The 17,252-nt window shown below is 42.5% G+C and overlaps 1 protein-coding gene across 1 annotated transcript in view; it reads right to left on the bottom strand.

Moving 5' to 3' along the window:
• EPB41L3 (erythrocyte membrane protein band 4.1 like 3) overlaps positions 1-17,252 on the bottom strand; it is a 62,441-nt gene that overhangs the window by 27,213 nt on the left and 17,976 nt on the right. Inside the window, exons 2-9 of the mRNA XM_082479073.1 lie at positions 15,813-15,917; positions 13,356-13,398; positions 9,732-9,807; positions 8,036-8,254; positions 7,628-7,715; positions 3,904-4,056; positions 1,773-1,870; positions 321-496 (exon numbers count right to left, since the gene is read on the bottom strand). Of these exons, the coding sequence (XP_082335199.1) occupies positions 321-496; positions 1,773-1,870; positions 3,904-4,056; positions 7,628-7,715; positions 8,036-8,254; positions 9,732-9,807; positions 13,356-13,398; positions 15,813-15,917 (958 nt within the window). The remainder of the gene's footprint in view (positions 1-320; positions 497-1,772; positions 1,871-3,903; positions 4,057-7,627; positions 7,716-8,035; positions 8,255-9,731; positions 9,808-13,355; positions 13,399-15,812; positions 15,918-17,252) is intronic.

The raw sequence follows: 17,252 nt of genomic DNA, 5'->3' as shown, positions 1-17,252 counted from the left end.
GGGCAAGCTGGCAGATCCAGGCTGGCAGGTCCTTCCCCAAAGCGGGGAAGCGCTTTGCAGGTGTGAGGCCAAGGAGAGGGGCTCCCCAAAGAACGGGCTCCCAAGGACCTCCTCCAGGCAAACACTGCATGGACCGCAGCAGTACATTTAGCACAGTATTTCTCTGCTTCCTCCCTTAGCCCTGCAGTGAACGCGCCGGTACTCACAGCCTCCGCTCCGCCGAAGCTCAAGGAGATGAGATGACAAGAGGTTTATACCTCATCTAAAGCAGTGACCATTGTCATGAGAACTTTTGACAAAGTCAATTAAGAGGACCTTACCCCCGTCTAAGCTGCGTGACATAGTGTAACGTTTACTAGAAGACCGCTCAAAGTAAGGTGCGGGACGGTCTATGAGGGCGCTGGCTCTTCTCGTCTGGGCCTGTGTCCGGCCACTGTACCGAAACTTGGATCCCAGCGTGAGGAACTTCTTTGGAGGTGCTTCTGGCAGCAGGAGCCTAAAACATACCAAGCAGTGCACCCGTTACTCCCCCTCCTCCAAAAATCAGTTCACTATTTCTGCAGAGGAAAGACGATGACTGGGTATCACTCTTCATCGCAGCCTGTGCCTCACGGGTCTGTGGCTAAAAGGGAATCAAAGGATGCCCCTCATAAAGCATGAAAAAAATGCTCATCTAATGCATTTGAAAAGCCGAGTTCTTCCTAACTTTATTATTTTCTAACCACCAAACCCAAAAATAAGGTGTTCCTTGTATCAGGGACTCTGATCTGGGCTGAAATATACATATGTTTCTTATACTTGAAATTTATGACCGTGCTATAGCTGAGGAAAGGGCCAGGACAGATTTCCAGTGGATGCAGGGCAGTATTCATTCACAGGGATGCAGACATTTTTCAGGTTAGAGCCTTCCCACCCTCTGTATCTTGGCTATGGGAGTTTGCTGAAGAAGCCATTCTCGTGCAATGGAGTTTATGTTTTAGACATTGATTTTCCATTAAAAATCAGAAAACACACAAAAAATGCACACTCAATTTCTTTTCAGATCTTTTGCTACTAAGACTGCATTTCATATGAACGTACAGACAGCCTGAACCAATAGTTTTAAAAAAGGAGATAACTTCTTCAATCCCCACAAACATCTTGAGAGGGGTTTTTAAGCACTGGATGCCCTTTCGTGCCATTGAAAATCTCACCCTTTTGGGTTCCCATTGCTAAGTATCTCTGTGCTGACTATCTCAGCACAAACTAATTACGACGTTTATTCCACTATCCCAAGTTTTTTTCATGTCTTCTTAGATATCAAAAACATAGCTGCAAAATTCCTCAGTAATACAAAAATTACAGCTATTCACTGACTACTGTCTGTATTTTCATTTTGAATTAAATAAAAATCTCCCCCTTTGTTTTTAAAACTCTTACCCACACCCCCAGTAACTTTCCATATAAGCTGTTCTTCCTATACAAGTGTATGTGTAGAAGTGCAGCAGAGTTCTTCTCTTTAATTACAGCAGCTGATAATATCATGGCACAGATAAAGCGAAACGATTAATTGGGACCATATGGTGATTTTAAATATTCAGTGTCTATCTGAAATAGTATGAATAATTTGAAACAGTTCAAATTTTGAAGAAGCAATAACCTTCCCTTGTCTGCTCAGAGATACCTCATAATCAAAAAGATAATTTGATTTGAAGGGTTTCTTCTCTGCTGACAGAATTGAGTCTTTTCTGTTGCGTTTCATATCACACCTTTAGGAAAAGAAAACCACATACCTGAAAAATGTATGGTGCTCAACACACACTTTCCATAAGCGCTTTGCAGCACGATGATTTGGCAACTTAAACCCAATAGTACTTTCAAACTGCTCAAACTAGGTAGGAAAAAAGAGAAAGTACATATTTGATGCTGTGCATCTGTTTTTACAGTGTACACAGTTTCATCTTAGTTTCTTCTGTCTGTGTCATCTCATTGCAAGGATGAACGTATATGCTTATGTATATAACCACATATATACATATTCTACAGACTACTGTCGGGGAAGGGAGCTGTGAGTGATAATCAAAGGCAACCTTTGAGGATTGCTTTTTGCGGGAAACCCAGATAATGAGCAAGAAAGAGGTTTTTGATGGTGACAGTGATGTTTTATGGCCTATAGTAACAAAGAGATCAGTTAAGACTTGGGAGACTTCTGAGAAAAACATCATTTAAGTGTTTTAACCCTGTTGGTTTAACTTCACCAGTTTAAACAGTGGGAAGCCTGATAGCAGCCTGGAGGGGAGCGATAGTCCCCAGGGACTGATCTGGTCTCACACAGCCTTAGATTTAGGAGATGTACAGTGAAAGAACTAGCGTTCGTAAATCACAGTGTTTTTAGCTAATTTATCTCCTGAGGAGGATGAGGAAAAGACAGGTAATTGTAAGAGTCGGCCGGGGATACCAAGAGACCTTTCTAGGTCGTGCTGCAGATTTATATTCCAGATGCAAAAGCTGTGCCAACTACAACCGCTGTCACATGTCGATGGCTACATGCAGACAGCTGAGTAGGTGGAACAGTGTTGCTGTGACCAGGGAAAGGTAGGCAGAAGGGCACTTGTAAGGAAGCCCGGATCCCTACGGGGAGGCTGACAGAGAGAAACAAGGCGGGAAACAGCAAAACAATGAAGATGATGAAAGCGACACACGGGATGGTGAATCACATCATCATTGAATGTGATTTGGAAAGAGACTGCATTGATTAGTTTGCATAAGGAATTAGGAGCTGGTCACAGGATGCTGCATACCAAGACCAGCAGAGCTCAACAGGACTTCAGTAGTGGAGCGCTTGAGTGCAGGCATCGGGAATATCAGTGGCTATTTTTTTCTTTTTTAAATCAAACTCAGGACCAGGCAGTCGGTTACTAAAACTGTGGCTGCTGAGAGGCAGAAGATGTAGTTTTGTGGATTTTAGTATAGGACTCTAAAAATAGCTTAGCCCCTGGGGCCCTTGGGGGGCCCAGCAGATTTCCCAGGTCACTTATGAAACCAGTACTGGAGACATTGACTCTGGACTCCCAAATGCCATATTGCACAAAGGGAGAAATGGTAGTCTTCATCCAGGTGACATCTGTCCTGCTGTACAGCTCCACCCTCTAAAATAGATACAGGTTTTTCACGTATCACAGACAGATTATTGTACCAGCACTTAAAATGGAGACACTCTTTTGCCTCTCACGATCCTGAAGTCTTCCCTGGGATTTTTGCTAAGATTTATCATCTCATTTCTCAGCTGGTGCAGGCTCAACCCAGGAGGTAGGTATTTGCTGCGCATCCGGCTGAGCCACGAGAGGGCACTCACTGTACGAGATTTCACATCACCTTCTCCAGAGCCACAACCCCAGCTCCGGCGGGCCTGGGAGGACTAAAGTCTGTAGCTACCAAAAATGCTGAATGGTGGATGTTTGACTCCATTTTTAGCAGTCTCCAGATTTCTATTCAGACTCCCAGTTTACTAGTCTGATACACTTACAAAATGTGGTATGGCCTGTCTACATCTCTTAGCGGGCAAGACAAATAGACGCTAATTTAATATACAACACGATGGTGGAGGATGAGCACTCCGTGAACAAGCAATATGTTACTTAAATTCCCCAAATGTTCATAGCATGGATAAGCTTTTTACATGCAGATGGTCATATTTGTTCTTCATTTTTTCATGGATGTAAACAGAAAAACACCAAAGCAGATTTTTATCTGTATTTTAAATAAAGTATTTACCTAATCTTTCCTAAGAAAATCAGCACAAATTAAAAAATATAAATGGAGAGGAATGTTAAAGGCTTGTAAGACATGACAAATCAAGAAATCAATGAGCACACGGGTTTTTTGAAAAGGTTCATTCACTAAAGAGTGTCAGGATGCCCTTACCTCCCCTGGTCGGATTTTGATGTAGAAGTTGTTCCTCTTGTAGGAAATTTTCAGAACCTTTGGCCAGGCAAATCTATTTATTCTGAGTCTGTCTCGATATATTAAGAGACCACTTGCACAAACTCCTAGCATGATTTCCACTCCTTCAGAATCCTGGAAAAACAAGCAGTGCACTTTGTTGACTATTTCTTTCCTTACATCCCACAGTACCACAGATTCTTGTATGCCGTGTTTCTATCTGAGCGACGTCTTTTTAATGCACCAGCTGTAGTGACCTGATTTCTGAGAGCTACCCTACTCATTGACTGCATTCAGGCAAGTAATAGTAAGGTTGGGCAGAGTGAGAGAAACTGAGCGTTGCGAATGTTTCTGTGTATTTCAGAAAGACTGCAAAAGGAGAGGGAAAATTTTAGACGTTATTAAAAGAATGATATTAACCATATAACAAAGTTTTATTAGCAAAATAAAAAAAAAAGTGTTAATAGCATAAATACTAGATTGAAAATAAGTAGGACAGCATACAAATTTACTTATCCTGGCATCACTCATCTCCATGACCAAGCCTTCTGAAGCCTTAGATTTTTCTTCTGTAGTTTGCTCGTCCTGGCTTTAGTTGGTTTGCTGGTTTCTTTAACGCTGTTGTGCCTATGCTCAGTATTCTCACTTTGAAATGACCAGCAGGCTGAAAGTTGGGCAGTTGGACCAGAAAGATTCTTTTAAAAGTGTGTGACTGTGCCTGTGCTATAACCCATTTTTGACACGGAAGCTGTAGGTCAGACATGTTAGCACTATAAAAGATTTGGCCGCAATCTTCTGAGACTATACCCATAAATATGTATTTTTAAGTAAGAAGTATACACTTCTCTTTCCTTTAGAAGCCTGCAAATAGCCTAAATCCAATTTTCACTGTTTGCTATCACCACTAGACCGTATAATTCTGATTTTTCATTTAGCTATGTATTAATACTGCTGGACAAAGGAAGGATCCACCTTAAAGCACAGAGTTCTTCAGTCATTATTTTAAAATAACTTAAAGTTACAGAAGTCTGACAACAGAAGCTATGAAGATGTCACCCTATGATAAAAATGAAATGAATTCATCATTTTCCTCTGGTTTTCCCAACAAGCCACCTTTTAGGCACACAGTGAAAATCTGATTACATTTTAAGATGAACAAAAAGGCATGCATGGTCCGTCATGATGAAGGCTACAGCAAAGCTTGAAATAAAAAAAAACAACCCTGTTTTAAAATCAGAGACAGAACACAGAATTAATGCCACAGAGTCACTGCAGTGTTAGAAAACATACTAACAGAGGATGTACGTTCCAACAATGACAGTATCACCCCTTAAAGGTAGATGTTTTCTAAATAAAGCTCTCATGTGCTATCATTGTCAGGTACTCCAGAAGAGACAAAGCTGATTTTTTTTCAGTGGACTTCAATTTCACAGTTTCCTGAGCAACGAGTAATGTCTAAACACAGTGAACACATTCTAAAACCAGAAAGTCTCATTGCCAGTAATCCCACTGCCTGGTAAATGCCTGAAATGCACACGTGCTCACATATGGCACATGACTGCAGGTGCAAGGGGCTCCTTCTTCTGATACGCCTTCTCAAAAACTTGTTGAGAAATGTCTTCTTCCCTCATCCCCACCTTTGCAGCAGATCTAAGTCCATTCATGGCTTCTGTGCCTTGTCGGGGTCAGAGACTGCATTTCAATGTGATACTACTGGAGTAACACGAAACCCGAATAAAAGAATTTGGCTTTTTTCGGGAGCGATGTGGTTGCATGCAACAGAAAACTGTCGCTGTAATGTGTGAGGCATGAGACGCCAAGCTGCACATCTCCGCAGCTCTGCATATGAATGGGGGGCTTTATCAGAGCAGTGACAGCTCAGAGGACAAATCTGTCTATTTGAACACATTTTTTATCGTAGCCTTGTGTTGGATAATTGGGAACTAGTTTTAACAGCAGCTGGCGATTCCAGCATCTGTTGAATACCTAAGATACTGGCACAGCCTTAATGAATTGACATTTACATAGAGACATCTGCCACGACGTGACTTCAAAAAGGCATCCACAGAGATACTTGTCCCCTAGACTGATACCATCAGATCTCAGTGGCAGACCTAATTAAAACTAAACATTACTTCTCATGCAGAGTCTACTTTTCCCACCTTCAGCTCAGTTTCCAAGATTACTGTTGTGTTCCTTAACCCACAGACAGACCCAATTCGGTGAGCACTGCAGCTTTTTTAATTAAGAACATCACTTTAGAGAGAAATTGGCTTGCCTAACAACTTCTCTTGCTCTGAGTCTTTCCATATGAAAAACAGAAGACTAAAACTGGATACTAACATTTTTTTAGGAAAAAAAATTAAAATGGTTTTCTCAGGATATCCTATCTTAAATTTCACAGCCTTTCTCCAATATTCTGAAAAAAAAAAAAACCAAACTTCATCCTTAATGCTATGCTATGTTAGATTTTCAGTAAGGAAGTCTGTAACATGTTTAGAGCAGGAACTCACTTTGTTGCTGTTTTGCAGATTTCTTTGTGTTGGACGAAGGATGTTGAAAAAAAGCTACTGAGTGACATTTGCCAATCCGTTTCTATCTCTGCTCCAAATGTGCCTCAAGATTTTGTGCCTATCTGCAAGACACAGGGAGAGCAGCGGATTGCCTCCTGGTAGACTGCTGCCCGTTGAGCCATACTCAGATTTTTCATTTTCAGTGAAGGCAATTAACAGAATACAAAAGATGGCCTTGAATTCTCTAACACACATGCACGGCTCCTACAAAATGCCCCAGGGACACGGCTGCAGGCCCTTTCAAGATCCAAGCTGCAAATTTATCTTGGTTCTTGAAAGGATCTACTGCAGCATAGAAACAGGCTCACAATAATTTGACCTTTACAGAAAATGCAGTGCTCTCCGCCGATCAGGATTCTTTGTTCAGCACTCATTTGCCAAGGATGCTTGCTAACCTCAAATATGTTAAAATCCATTAGCCTTACTTTGAAGAGTGAAGAAAAAAAAAAAGTAATTATTTACTTGGAAAAAAAAGCCCACAAAACAAAAAACAGATAACCAACACAAGGCTCTCCCAAGTCACAGTAAGAATGACCATGTTTTATTCATAACTTAACCTGACGATGATTAGAGAAACTACTTCATCATGGGAGAATATTTCCAGCAAAACTGCTGCCCTTCCAGTCAACTGCAACGACCACGCTTCAGAAGAGAGAAAGCCACCGTCTCCCCATTACTATCAATTTGATTAGGTTTCCAGCATGGCTAAATAATTGCTTGAAAGTTCTCTGCAGTGTTAGAAATGATCTGCTTATCTAGTTAAGATACCACAGTTGGCCTTATTAAATTGGAAAATGTAGCTGAATGAAATGACAATTGATCACCCTCTGGACAGCTTCTAATATCCTTCCTCATTACTCCGTCCATTCAATATTTTCCTGAAGGATTTGGTTATTTAATCAACATGAAAGGTTGATGTGCAACATCATTGAATACTATAGGCTAGGTTATGTTACAATTACAAGATATATTTTTGCTTACCCCATGAGTCACCTTTCCTTATGTTGACACATGATTTATCCCACAAAATGCCCATCTCAAAACAACAAGGAAGAATAAATCAGGGAGTCCATGCAGATTCAAGTACTATGACAGAGGAGGACGATAACCAGTGCAAGAACTATAATCCATACCTTGGCATGATGGAGATCTACTCCATACATTGACAGTTTTTTGGCATTCTCCAGGAAATGCATCTCAGCCTCCGCAGGTGTCATTCCCCTGAGGAAGAGCAACCAATTCCAGCATCAATGTTAAGGAAATGGAGACCAAAACAAAATCCAGCACCTGGAAAACACTTTCAGGCTGTCAGAACTACAGCCGTAGCCCTTAGATGGACGGGTACCTACCAGAGCCAAAGCTCTGGTTCAGACCCTGTTATCTTTCATGCTGCAAAGCTCCACTCTAACCAAAGACATGGAGAGGAGTCTTGTCCAAAAAATATTCTTATTACGTACACTGCAGCAGATTTTAACATTTCCTGATGTACCAGGACGGTACCTGAAGGCAGGCTACGGCCCACACTGATGCCCTCCGCCTACCTGTGGCTCTTGTGCAGCTCGATCACTTTATCCTCCAGCTCTTTCGTGTGATTTGGCGCGAAGCGGAACTCGCTGACGTAGTCGCTGCCGTACTCGTCCGGGTCGTAGTCGCCGAGCTCCGACTGCACGGTGTAGGAGCCCAGCAGGGCCAGCGTGACGAACGAGCAGGGCAGCCGACCCGACACGATGTCATCTCTCAGCTGCAAGCAGAGGTAGTACCTGCAACGGAGCACCGACGCGGCTCAGAAAGCGCTCCTCCACCGCTGCCCCAAAGGAGTGCTGTCCAAGGACCGGCACGAGGCCTGAGCTCCTCTACTAATTTGCAGACAGCAAGGTTTTTCAGGTGTTAACAAGGACAATAATAATTTTGAAAACCCAAAAACAACAAAACAAAACCCAAAAAACACCTTGACTAACTTATGAGTAGCAACATCTAATTTATCTTTATAAAGCAGCATGGAGATTTCTTAATAAAATAGGTTATTAGTTTGTTTTGGGACCTAGATGGAGAATAACCCATTAAACATACCAGGTTTCTACCATAGATCACTAAGATATATGGCTACCTGATAATTCTTTTCTTTAAGGGGAAAAAATGAATTAAAACCCCCAAATACTGTTCATTACAGGGTAGCTGAACCCCAAGCCGTTAAAAAACAGTAAGCTGTCTCTTTAGTAAACTGTTGAGCTTTCTCAAAAATACATTTAAATAGTAAATGCGGTGAGAAGCAGTGCAAGGGATTACCAGGCAGAAGAAAACAAGAAAAAAAAAGTGAAGAGCATTGGCTTGGTGGTGAAGGCATGGAGTTCCCAGGGGCAATTAGAGGGCGACAAGAGGAGAAAAGCAATCCTTTCTTTTAGAAGACACCTGTTGAAGTGTGAGCTCTCGGCACACTGTCTTTCTGCGCAAAGCCTAGCACAGGAAAGGCTGATCTAAGCCAAAGGCTTCATGCTACCTTAAAAGTGACAAGTAGTCCATGAACCAACAAAGGTTAAAAATATCCACAGGTTGCCAAAGGTTAGAACAGGCTGATGGCATAAAATTTGCCATGGCTCCAAGGTTTTCCTGCCTTATACCAAGGAGGAAACCAGGTGGAGCTTTTTGTTGTTGTGCTTTTTTTTTTATTATTTTTTTCCCCAGTTTGTTTTTTGGGTTTTTTTTTTAAGTTGTGCTTGCAATCTGTATACAAAACCAGAGAGCACAGGTGCAGATGACAGAGCTAACTGACTGGGATAGCAGGGAGCAGCCATTCATTACCACCATATTCCCCGTACCGGGCACATCAACCGCTTACCTCACCAAAACGACATGCAAAATTTACACGCACGCTTATTCTCATCCCACTTCTTTCCTTTCGTAGTCATGATTTTACTGACAACAAAAACTTGTTACCACTGGCAAAACTGGGCATCAGGCATCTTTGTGAAAATTAAAATCGACTCTCAGGAATACGTGTATTGGAAAAGCTTGGTTTTAGAGTTAAATTATAGAAATGAAAAAGTCGTCTTAGCTCAGAGGACAAACACTGTTCACAGTGTCTTTTCTGCCAAAACATCACATATTTTCCATAAGCTCATAAGAGAAAGGAAGCCAATGGGAATACAAAACATCCCTTTTTTTGGAAAACTAGGGTGTAAGCACTACTACAAACAGCTTTTAAGCCCCTTCTAGAACGGTATTTAATGTTTTAAACACCTGGTAATATCTTCAGATAGCTGGGCAGGGTCTGGAGGGTAGAATTTCACATTAAATGCAAACTGCCAAGCACCACCTGCAAAAGAACACAGGTTGACTGAAAGTAAACTGTAAGTGCAAATGGAGATGCTCATGCTGTTCAATCACCAGCAGACTTAAAAATACCCCAGCCAAGCAATTCATAAGAACAGGATACAGTATCTTTTTCCCATACATCGTTCTGAAGAAACTACTTTTCCCTCTCACAATTACAGTATTAGATCAGATTTTACAGCTCTTTTCTTATTTAGTAAGATTCCCATTGAAGCGAGGCCCCTAAGGGAGCAGTAATTTATTACTAACACTAAAAAAACCCTCAGTGCGAAAACAACGTTTGCTGGAATTAACCATCTGAAAACACAGCCTATACAAAGCTTTAAAAACCAGTAAGCCGAAAGACAGAGGCGCTGGGAACACCGCAAGCCAGAGTACGAACGGGCTCCACGGCGGGGTGATGTGCCGAGGTCTGGCTGCCCAAACCAGCTCGCAGCATCCTCGCAGAGTGCTGCCTCAGCACATAGCTCCTGTCTCCAGCAGACATAAATTACCGCGCAGACAAAACTGCCCAGGACAAACACAGAGAGCAGGACTGGAAAACAGTACGTAGCACTGAGGAATTCTTATTTAGTTATTTCAGTAAGTTTAGGTGACCCATGGGATGGACACTGGTTTGCGTCACCCCAGTTTGTGAATTTTTTTTTGGAGAGTTAGCTTTACATGCTGTAAAGAAAGAATACCAAGACTAAAGAAGAGTCGAACACGGTATGTAAATATAAAAGCTATTCTGAAAAAAGGGACAGGTTATACTAGTGCATGTCTCAAATGCAAATAAAGAGCAGTAACAAAACCCCAAACCACAGTGTTCTTACAAACAACACAGTAGTTTTTCAAAACCAAGATTTTTCACCGAGGCCTCTGTTGTGGGATATACTTCTTATATGGACTTCTACCACATAAATGACTGTATTTCTGTAGTCAATAAACCAAAGCCAAAGTAATGACACTTCCGTTTTCTGAAACGCACTGGTGTCAAATTACAAATCTAACTATGAATAAATAAATCTCTCTCTTGAAAAGTCCCATATTGGCCGTGTAATTAGAAAGTGCTCGTGAACACTGTGAAAAACACGACTCTTCCTTCCAAACCCGCCAGGGTAGGGCTTTCCCATGATCTTCAATGCAGGGGCACTTTCTGACTAGGAACCTCCTAAAGAGTACAGGGTTTGAAGGTGTATCTGGTACGCTCTCCGGTCAGATAGTTTATATGCTGGACAGGTCTGCTTGCCTGGAAGTACTATATGGCTGTCCTAATTGGGTGTTTGGGAGTATTGATGTAGAGACCACAAGGAACTTTCATCCCATGCAAAGCCCCATCCACTTTGGTCACCCACGCACCCTAGAAAACAGGCTCAATGCGCGAGAAGACTTTTGATATTTACCATCAGGACTTCAGCTTTTGGTGAGACTTTTGGGCTCCTTGATTTTAGGAACTTTTCCACTGTCTTGGACCATAAAAATTGGTGGAAGGAAGATGTGGCTGGCAGCGAGGATGGGGCATGGTCCCACCAGGGAGTGGACTGGGCCCAAGGTGGGAGCGGAGCCTGTGGGTGACACCTGGCCCCATGACAGAGGCAAGGGGCCACGGCCCAAAAATCTATTCTGGCACACACAAACTAAGTCAAACCCTATGATATAGCCTATGATATAACATGGATGGTTAAGATATCCAAGTAAGAGGCCTTCACCCCTCACTTACAGGGGTTTAAATAAAACCTAACTCTGTGCAAGTTTGCAGATTATAACTAATGGGGTGCGAACCAGGGGCCACAAGCATGGTGACAGCCTCATTTCTCAACCACTGGCATGAGATCCCTGTGGTCTGCAGTGGAATCATGGATATCTGAGTATTCTACAACTCAACCAGCATTCAGCAGATTATATGTATGTGTTTTGGAAAGCGTCGTGGGTAACAGCCCTACTTTTCCACTGTTGTCCTGGTTCTAAACTTCAGGGGTGAACTGTACAGAGTAAGCAAATTATCCCTGTCATCTTCTGCAAATACAACCATCCCCCACATCAAGTCGAGGCCGAGACATTTCTGCCGCAGTTAATCTCTCACTGTCACAACTTTTCATTGTCTGTCTCATGGCTCGGGCACACATTAAAGGCATTTCAGATCAGTGGTGTGGGGCTGAGCTGCTTTACTTGCATTGACCATCAGTGTAATCTGACTCATCGAGGTCTACAGCACCTTCCTCTCCAGATCCATCTTCTCAAGAGATTAAAAAAAGGCAGATTTTCATTACTTTTTATTGCAGATCACTTACTTTTAATGAAAACAATACTGGTGGAAAGGTATGGTTGCTCACAGTAAGTGGGGAAGTTTTCCAGCCAGTGGGAATTAACCCTTTTGAATCTTGGAGAGGGAAGCAATTCATTTGCCAGGCCTGACCCAACAGATGTGACCTACCAGATGTATTTGCTTGTGAAAACACAAGTGCTAGAAGAGATAATTTATAAAATGTGCAAAGGAAAAAACTGTGGAGGTTCTCCTGCCCAAAGAAGTCACACACACACAAACACTTCACCAATTTTAAATAGTGAAGGGAAAAAAAAAAAGGCAGGTCAAATTCTAAGCCTGGCAGTCTTGACAAGGTTTTCCTCCAAGAGGTTTTTGAATTTCTAATGTAGCAGACGGCTAAATTTAACAACTGAGCTTTTTAAAATATTCATGTGAAGCAGAAAATTGACTGGTTCTCTGTGAAGGGAATGGTCATTTGAGGAGCAAAGTTCAAGCTTTTGAAACGCAGAAAGGAAAGATATTCTAGATAGAGTGCTATCTTTGCATCAGCAAAGTATTTCAGTATGGGGCATGAGCAGCGTTCCTGGATACGATACAAATATCAGTAACGCAAAGAAATAATTTATATACGTGGCCTAGTTCCTGAGGTTACGCTGCTTAATGTCAAACTTCAGGTTTCTGCATCTCTGCAAATGTCAAGTTGTTTTCAGTAGTGCAAGTTCATGTGTTATGAGCCTCAGCAACTGCCTGCACTCATTATGAGGTAGAATACCTAAAATAGGCAGGTAATTCATTTGCCAGAGACTCGGGACAGGATGCAAAAGACGACTGTGAAATAGGCTTTGTCGCTCCTGGGGGAGAGCGCTCTACTGGGGACAGCCATCGAGAAGGTGGCTGTGGTCCTGTCCTGCCTGTCCCCTCACCCTGGGGGCAGCGGGACCGGGGCAAGAAGCTGGGGAGAAGGAGCTGCTGAGACCCCCAGTGGGACGGGCCCTTCGAGCCAAGAGCGGTGAGTTACCCCAGCCATTCAGGAACAAGCCCAGAGGATCAGAGGGGCCGGGCAGTGATGGGCACGTGGTGGCTGTGACATGCCACTTGCATGCCGGGAGTCCCCTCTGCCTCTTGCAGCCCCATTAGGCGCCACAGGGGTTCAACGCCTTCACACACACTGATGGCAGTTTAGAGGAAGAGACTTTTTTGTGCAGATTTTTGGAGTCCGGATACACCAGAATGGAAGTTTTCCAGATGCCCTGAATTAAACACACAAATGATAACAAACTTACTTCGGATCTGCTTCTTGATTTCCTTGGCAGGGTCCAACCAATTCTGCGAAGAAAATGTTTCCTTTTTTCAATTAGAATTAGAAAACACAATAAACATTATTTTTAAAACAGTTCTATGAGTCAAAGCTAGAACATGTGAAGGTCTGCCACCCCTTTCTCCTTGGAGCAGAAGCAGGCAGGGATAACACTAACTTTCAAGATGCAGCCCTGGGTAGAAGCAGGATTTTTATTAACCTTCCCAGACAGTGAGGGGCTGAACGGTTTGAAATAAAAAATACAAAAATAGAAATCAGTAAAATAAATCCACAGACACCTTTTTCCAGAGTATCTTCTGGGAAAATTAAATTTCTACAAGGTTGTTTTTTTGTTCAGTTGGTTGGTTGATTTTTCAGTCTAATCCTGGAAGGGCTGAAAAGCCTTGCCGGAGGATAAGCAAGCATGGCACAGGGTACTACATCACTTGCAACCCGACGTGGACACGAGGGGCTGCCCAGGGGCAGAGGGAGCGTGGAGGGAAAACTGGGGGCAGAACCGCAGCACCGGGGCTGCCCCCGTCCACGCCGCGCAGAGCCCGATGACCACGCGAGACAAAACCCCTGCCAAAGAGGTGGGGAACTCTTACGGTGATGTGTCACTACCCCACGAACGACAAGGAGCAGGTGAAATTCCCCTGGAGGAGGCGTGCAGCAGCTTGGGGTCTCTCAGTGTCTCTGCTGCAGCCAGAGTTTACAATTAGTAGAGGAGCCTGCTCTGTACCTGCCTCTCGGGCACTGGGAGGTAAAGGCTTCTGCCTTTAAAGGCGCTTCTCCCTTGTCCTCTAAGAGTCAAATTAATATTTAAAATGCGTCACACCAGCCCAGAACAAAAAGTTCGCTTCCCCTAGGAAAGTTCCACTTTCTCCAAAGAAAGATAAACAAATGTATCAGAGAAAAAGAAAATACTAAAGGAATATCAAACAAGCAGAACACAACAATCCCCAACCCCAACAAAAACAACCAGTTTGCAGCTGTCTAAACCCTGTCTGTGGTGCAAAACATGAGGCTGAAGAGCTCCAGCTATTGCTGAGCACAAAAGCACAGTAGGCACCAAGAAATTAAAGATGCATCAGGATTTCCATTTTCAAAGATGACATGCGATGTGGGCACATATATTTTCTGCCTGGAAGTTATCTGGCAAAGGATGGAGGTGAATAGCTAAGAGCTTTGACATTAAAAACATGCATGTTATTGATCAATAAACGTGGTGGCAGGCTTTGAGCTTTTTTTTTTTGAGCTTTGAGCTGTTTAGCTCTGTAAAGTAACTGGTGATCTACAAATGTTTAGTGCTGCTAAACCACCTGTTAATAACAAATAACATTCTTCTCTATCCAGTACAAGAAAGCACACCTACCTGGAAAGGCAATTAAAACATCTGCCTGACTTTTACCACAACTCAAAACTAAGCATATGCTAAAGTGCTATCTTGCACTGGCATGGACCAAGTGTCTGCTTAAGTGATTTTCTGAATCAGAATCGAAATCCTCATATTTAGAAGTCTATAATGAAAGGGGAAAAGACAGGCAAAAATAATGATTTTTTTTTTATCGTATATAACTGAAACAAAGGGAAAATAAAACTGTTCTCACAAGACATAAACAGCTAAAGAAGCAGCAATAGCTCCAGCTTCATCGGGGAAGACCTTTCAGGCCATGCAAAATACCTTCATGTGGTGAGGTCTGCTGGGCTATGGCACATATTGCTAAGAAGTTTTGGTACTGGTTTCTTTCAAAATATTATCTTAAGATGCCAAAATCACACAGCATATTTTAACTTATCCTTTGATAGTCTCTCTTTCATCATAACGTGTCCAAAACAAAATAGATATAAATATATCTCACCTGCACGTTAGATCATCTTGGAGACCGTTAATATACAGCTCATTTAATACTGAAGTCGAGATGCAGACAAGCAGAGTGTGATTCTCTGTTGCTGCCAACTGCTTCTGGAAGCTTATGTCTTTAGCCAAATCAACAATAACACTCAGATGAAGCAAGTCAAGACTGAAAGCCTTACTTTATCTTAGCAGTTAGTAGGAGCAGTCAATCAACTCCTGCCTATCTGTATCCCAACCACAGTATTATTAACACAGTATTTTAGTATGATATGTTAGGTAGTGTATCTATGGATGTAAATCTGACTTTCCTCTACGGCAATGATGAAATAAATCACACCAGAAAGAGTACCAGCTATATGATTAACTTCTTTCATATCATAAATAGCCAACACAGAGGAAACAAGGAAACACAGGGGATGCTCTCAAGACAGAGAGAGTTACAAAAAACAATAGCTCAAGCTATGTCTATGGAATTTGGCAAGGAAGACAAAAACAACTCCTGGACTGTCTGCAACTGTCTGGGGGGTGTCTCGGGGGAGCTCTGAAGTCCACATGCCAGGGGCCAGCCACAGTTTTGTGGGTTACCTTTTGGTTTTCCGCGTCTCTGTATGTTAGCCCAAAGTAGTCTTTTTCCAAAAGGTTCAGATGTTCGCACACTTTGTCGAATAGCACTTGACCTCTGGAACGTTTCTGTGGGAAGTGAACAGAGGAAAAAAAAAATCATGTTTGCAAAATAACATAATATAAGCATTAAAGTAACACTTTTTCTGTTTAATCCTCAAATCAATAACCCCCAAATGATTTAATTCAATTCATCCATCTGTCAAACCTATTGATCTGGACCTTCATAAGAATCTGCTGAATGGGGCAAATCTGCTTTTCATAAAAGTTCAAGCCTTCTTGCGGAGTTAAAATATGTCAATACCTGTCATGTTTCAAGTTTCAATGAGAAGATTGTTTCTGCCTTTCAGAAATTGCAACTTCAAATACATGCTGAGGTGGTAATCTCAGCAAACCGGAGCATTCTTTGTGTGCAACAGCAGCAACAAACAAGGGTACAAAATATTCCTGGGCATGGACTATGACAGCTGTGACCTGGGGGACGATCCACTGGAGGAAAAACCAAACGCAGAGATATTTCTTGCTTCAGTAACCACGCTGATTCCAGGATCCTTTTTTGTCTAACATAGGAGGAAATGCGATAGACCATCTACTGAAATCACTGCAAGAGCCTGGTATCTCACTGGGAAGGCAGCTGGGTAAGAAAGCAGCTTTCCAGTGTCCCACTAACCCTCTTTACTGCTAACACGAAGATCTCTCACTGTCAACAGCCAGAGCCCTTAGCAGAAGCTTCATAGTATCTCTCATACTGGACAGTAAAAATTCAGGTCATCCGAGTTCTCAGCGTTCTATGTAACGCTGAGAAAAATTCTCCAAAAAAAAACAAACACAGAGAGAAACATCCTCTTTATAAGCTACGCGTGCCAACTTTGATATGCATTAATTATGATAAACAATTCAAAATTATTTGGGCCACTGTTTCATCACTGCCTGCTTCCCTAAGTGCAACTCAGCTAAAGGAAAAAAATAATCTCCCCACTTTATATCAAACACGCGCATACATAAATATTTTAGTTGATGTCCGTGCCGCAGTTTCTTTGTCTGTAGCATACACGTGACTCGAAGCAGACTGGAAATACGCTACTTGCTTCAAATGCAGCGCAGGAGGCTGACACAAAAGAGGAGAGAACGCTGCCTCCGAATTTAGGTGCCTCCACCGACAGCGCTGTGCCCGGACTGTGCTGCCAGCCCAGCAGCCTTGGCTGGGGGAGGGATAGTTCACAATCCAAGCTGACACAGCTATGCCAACAAACCCGTGGAGCCCAACGCTGGCCTCAAACTATTTTAGAAGTGGTAAGCAAGCCAAGAGAGGAGAAGAAAAAAAAAAAAAAAAAAAAGAACTGAGGGTTGGTGCTTAGCACCCTGCGAAAACATTACGAGTTGATGAAGGGAGCTGTGCAGCGC

Source organism: Vanellus vanellus, assembly GCF_965231255.1.
Source record: "Vanellus vanellus genome assembly, chromosome: 2".
In the NCBI taxonomy this organism is placed as follows: Eukaryota; Metazoa; Chordata; class Aves; order Charadriiformes; family Charadriidae; genus Vanellus; species Vanellus vanellus.
This window is presented reverse-complemented; position numbering and strand designations above follow the sequence as displayed.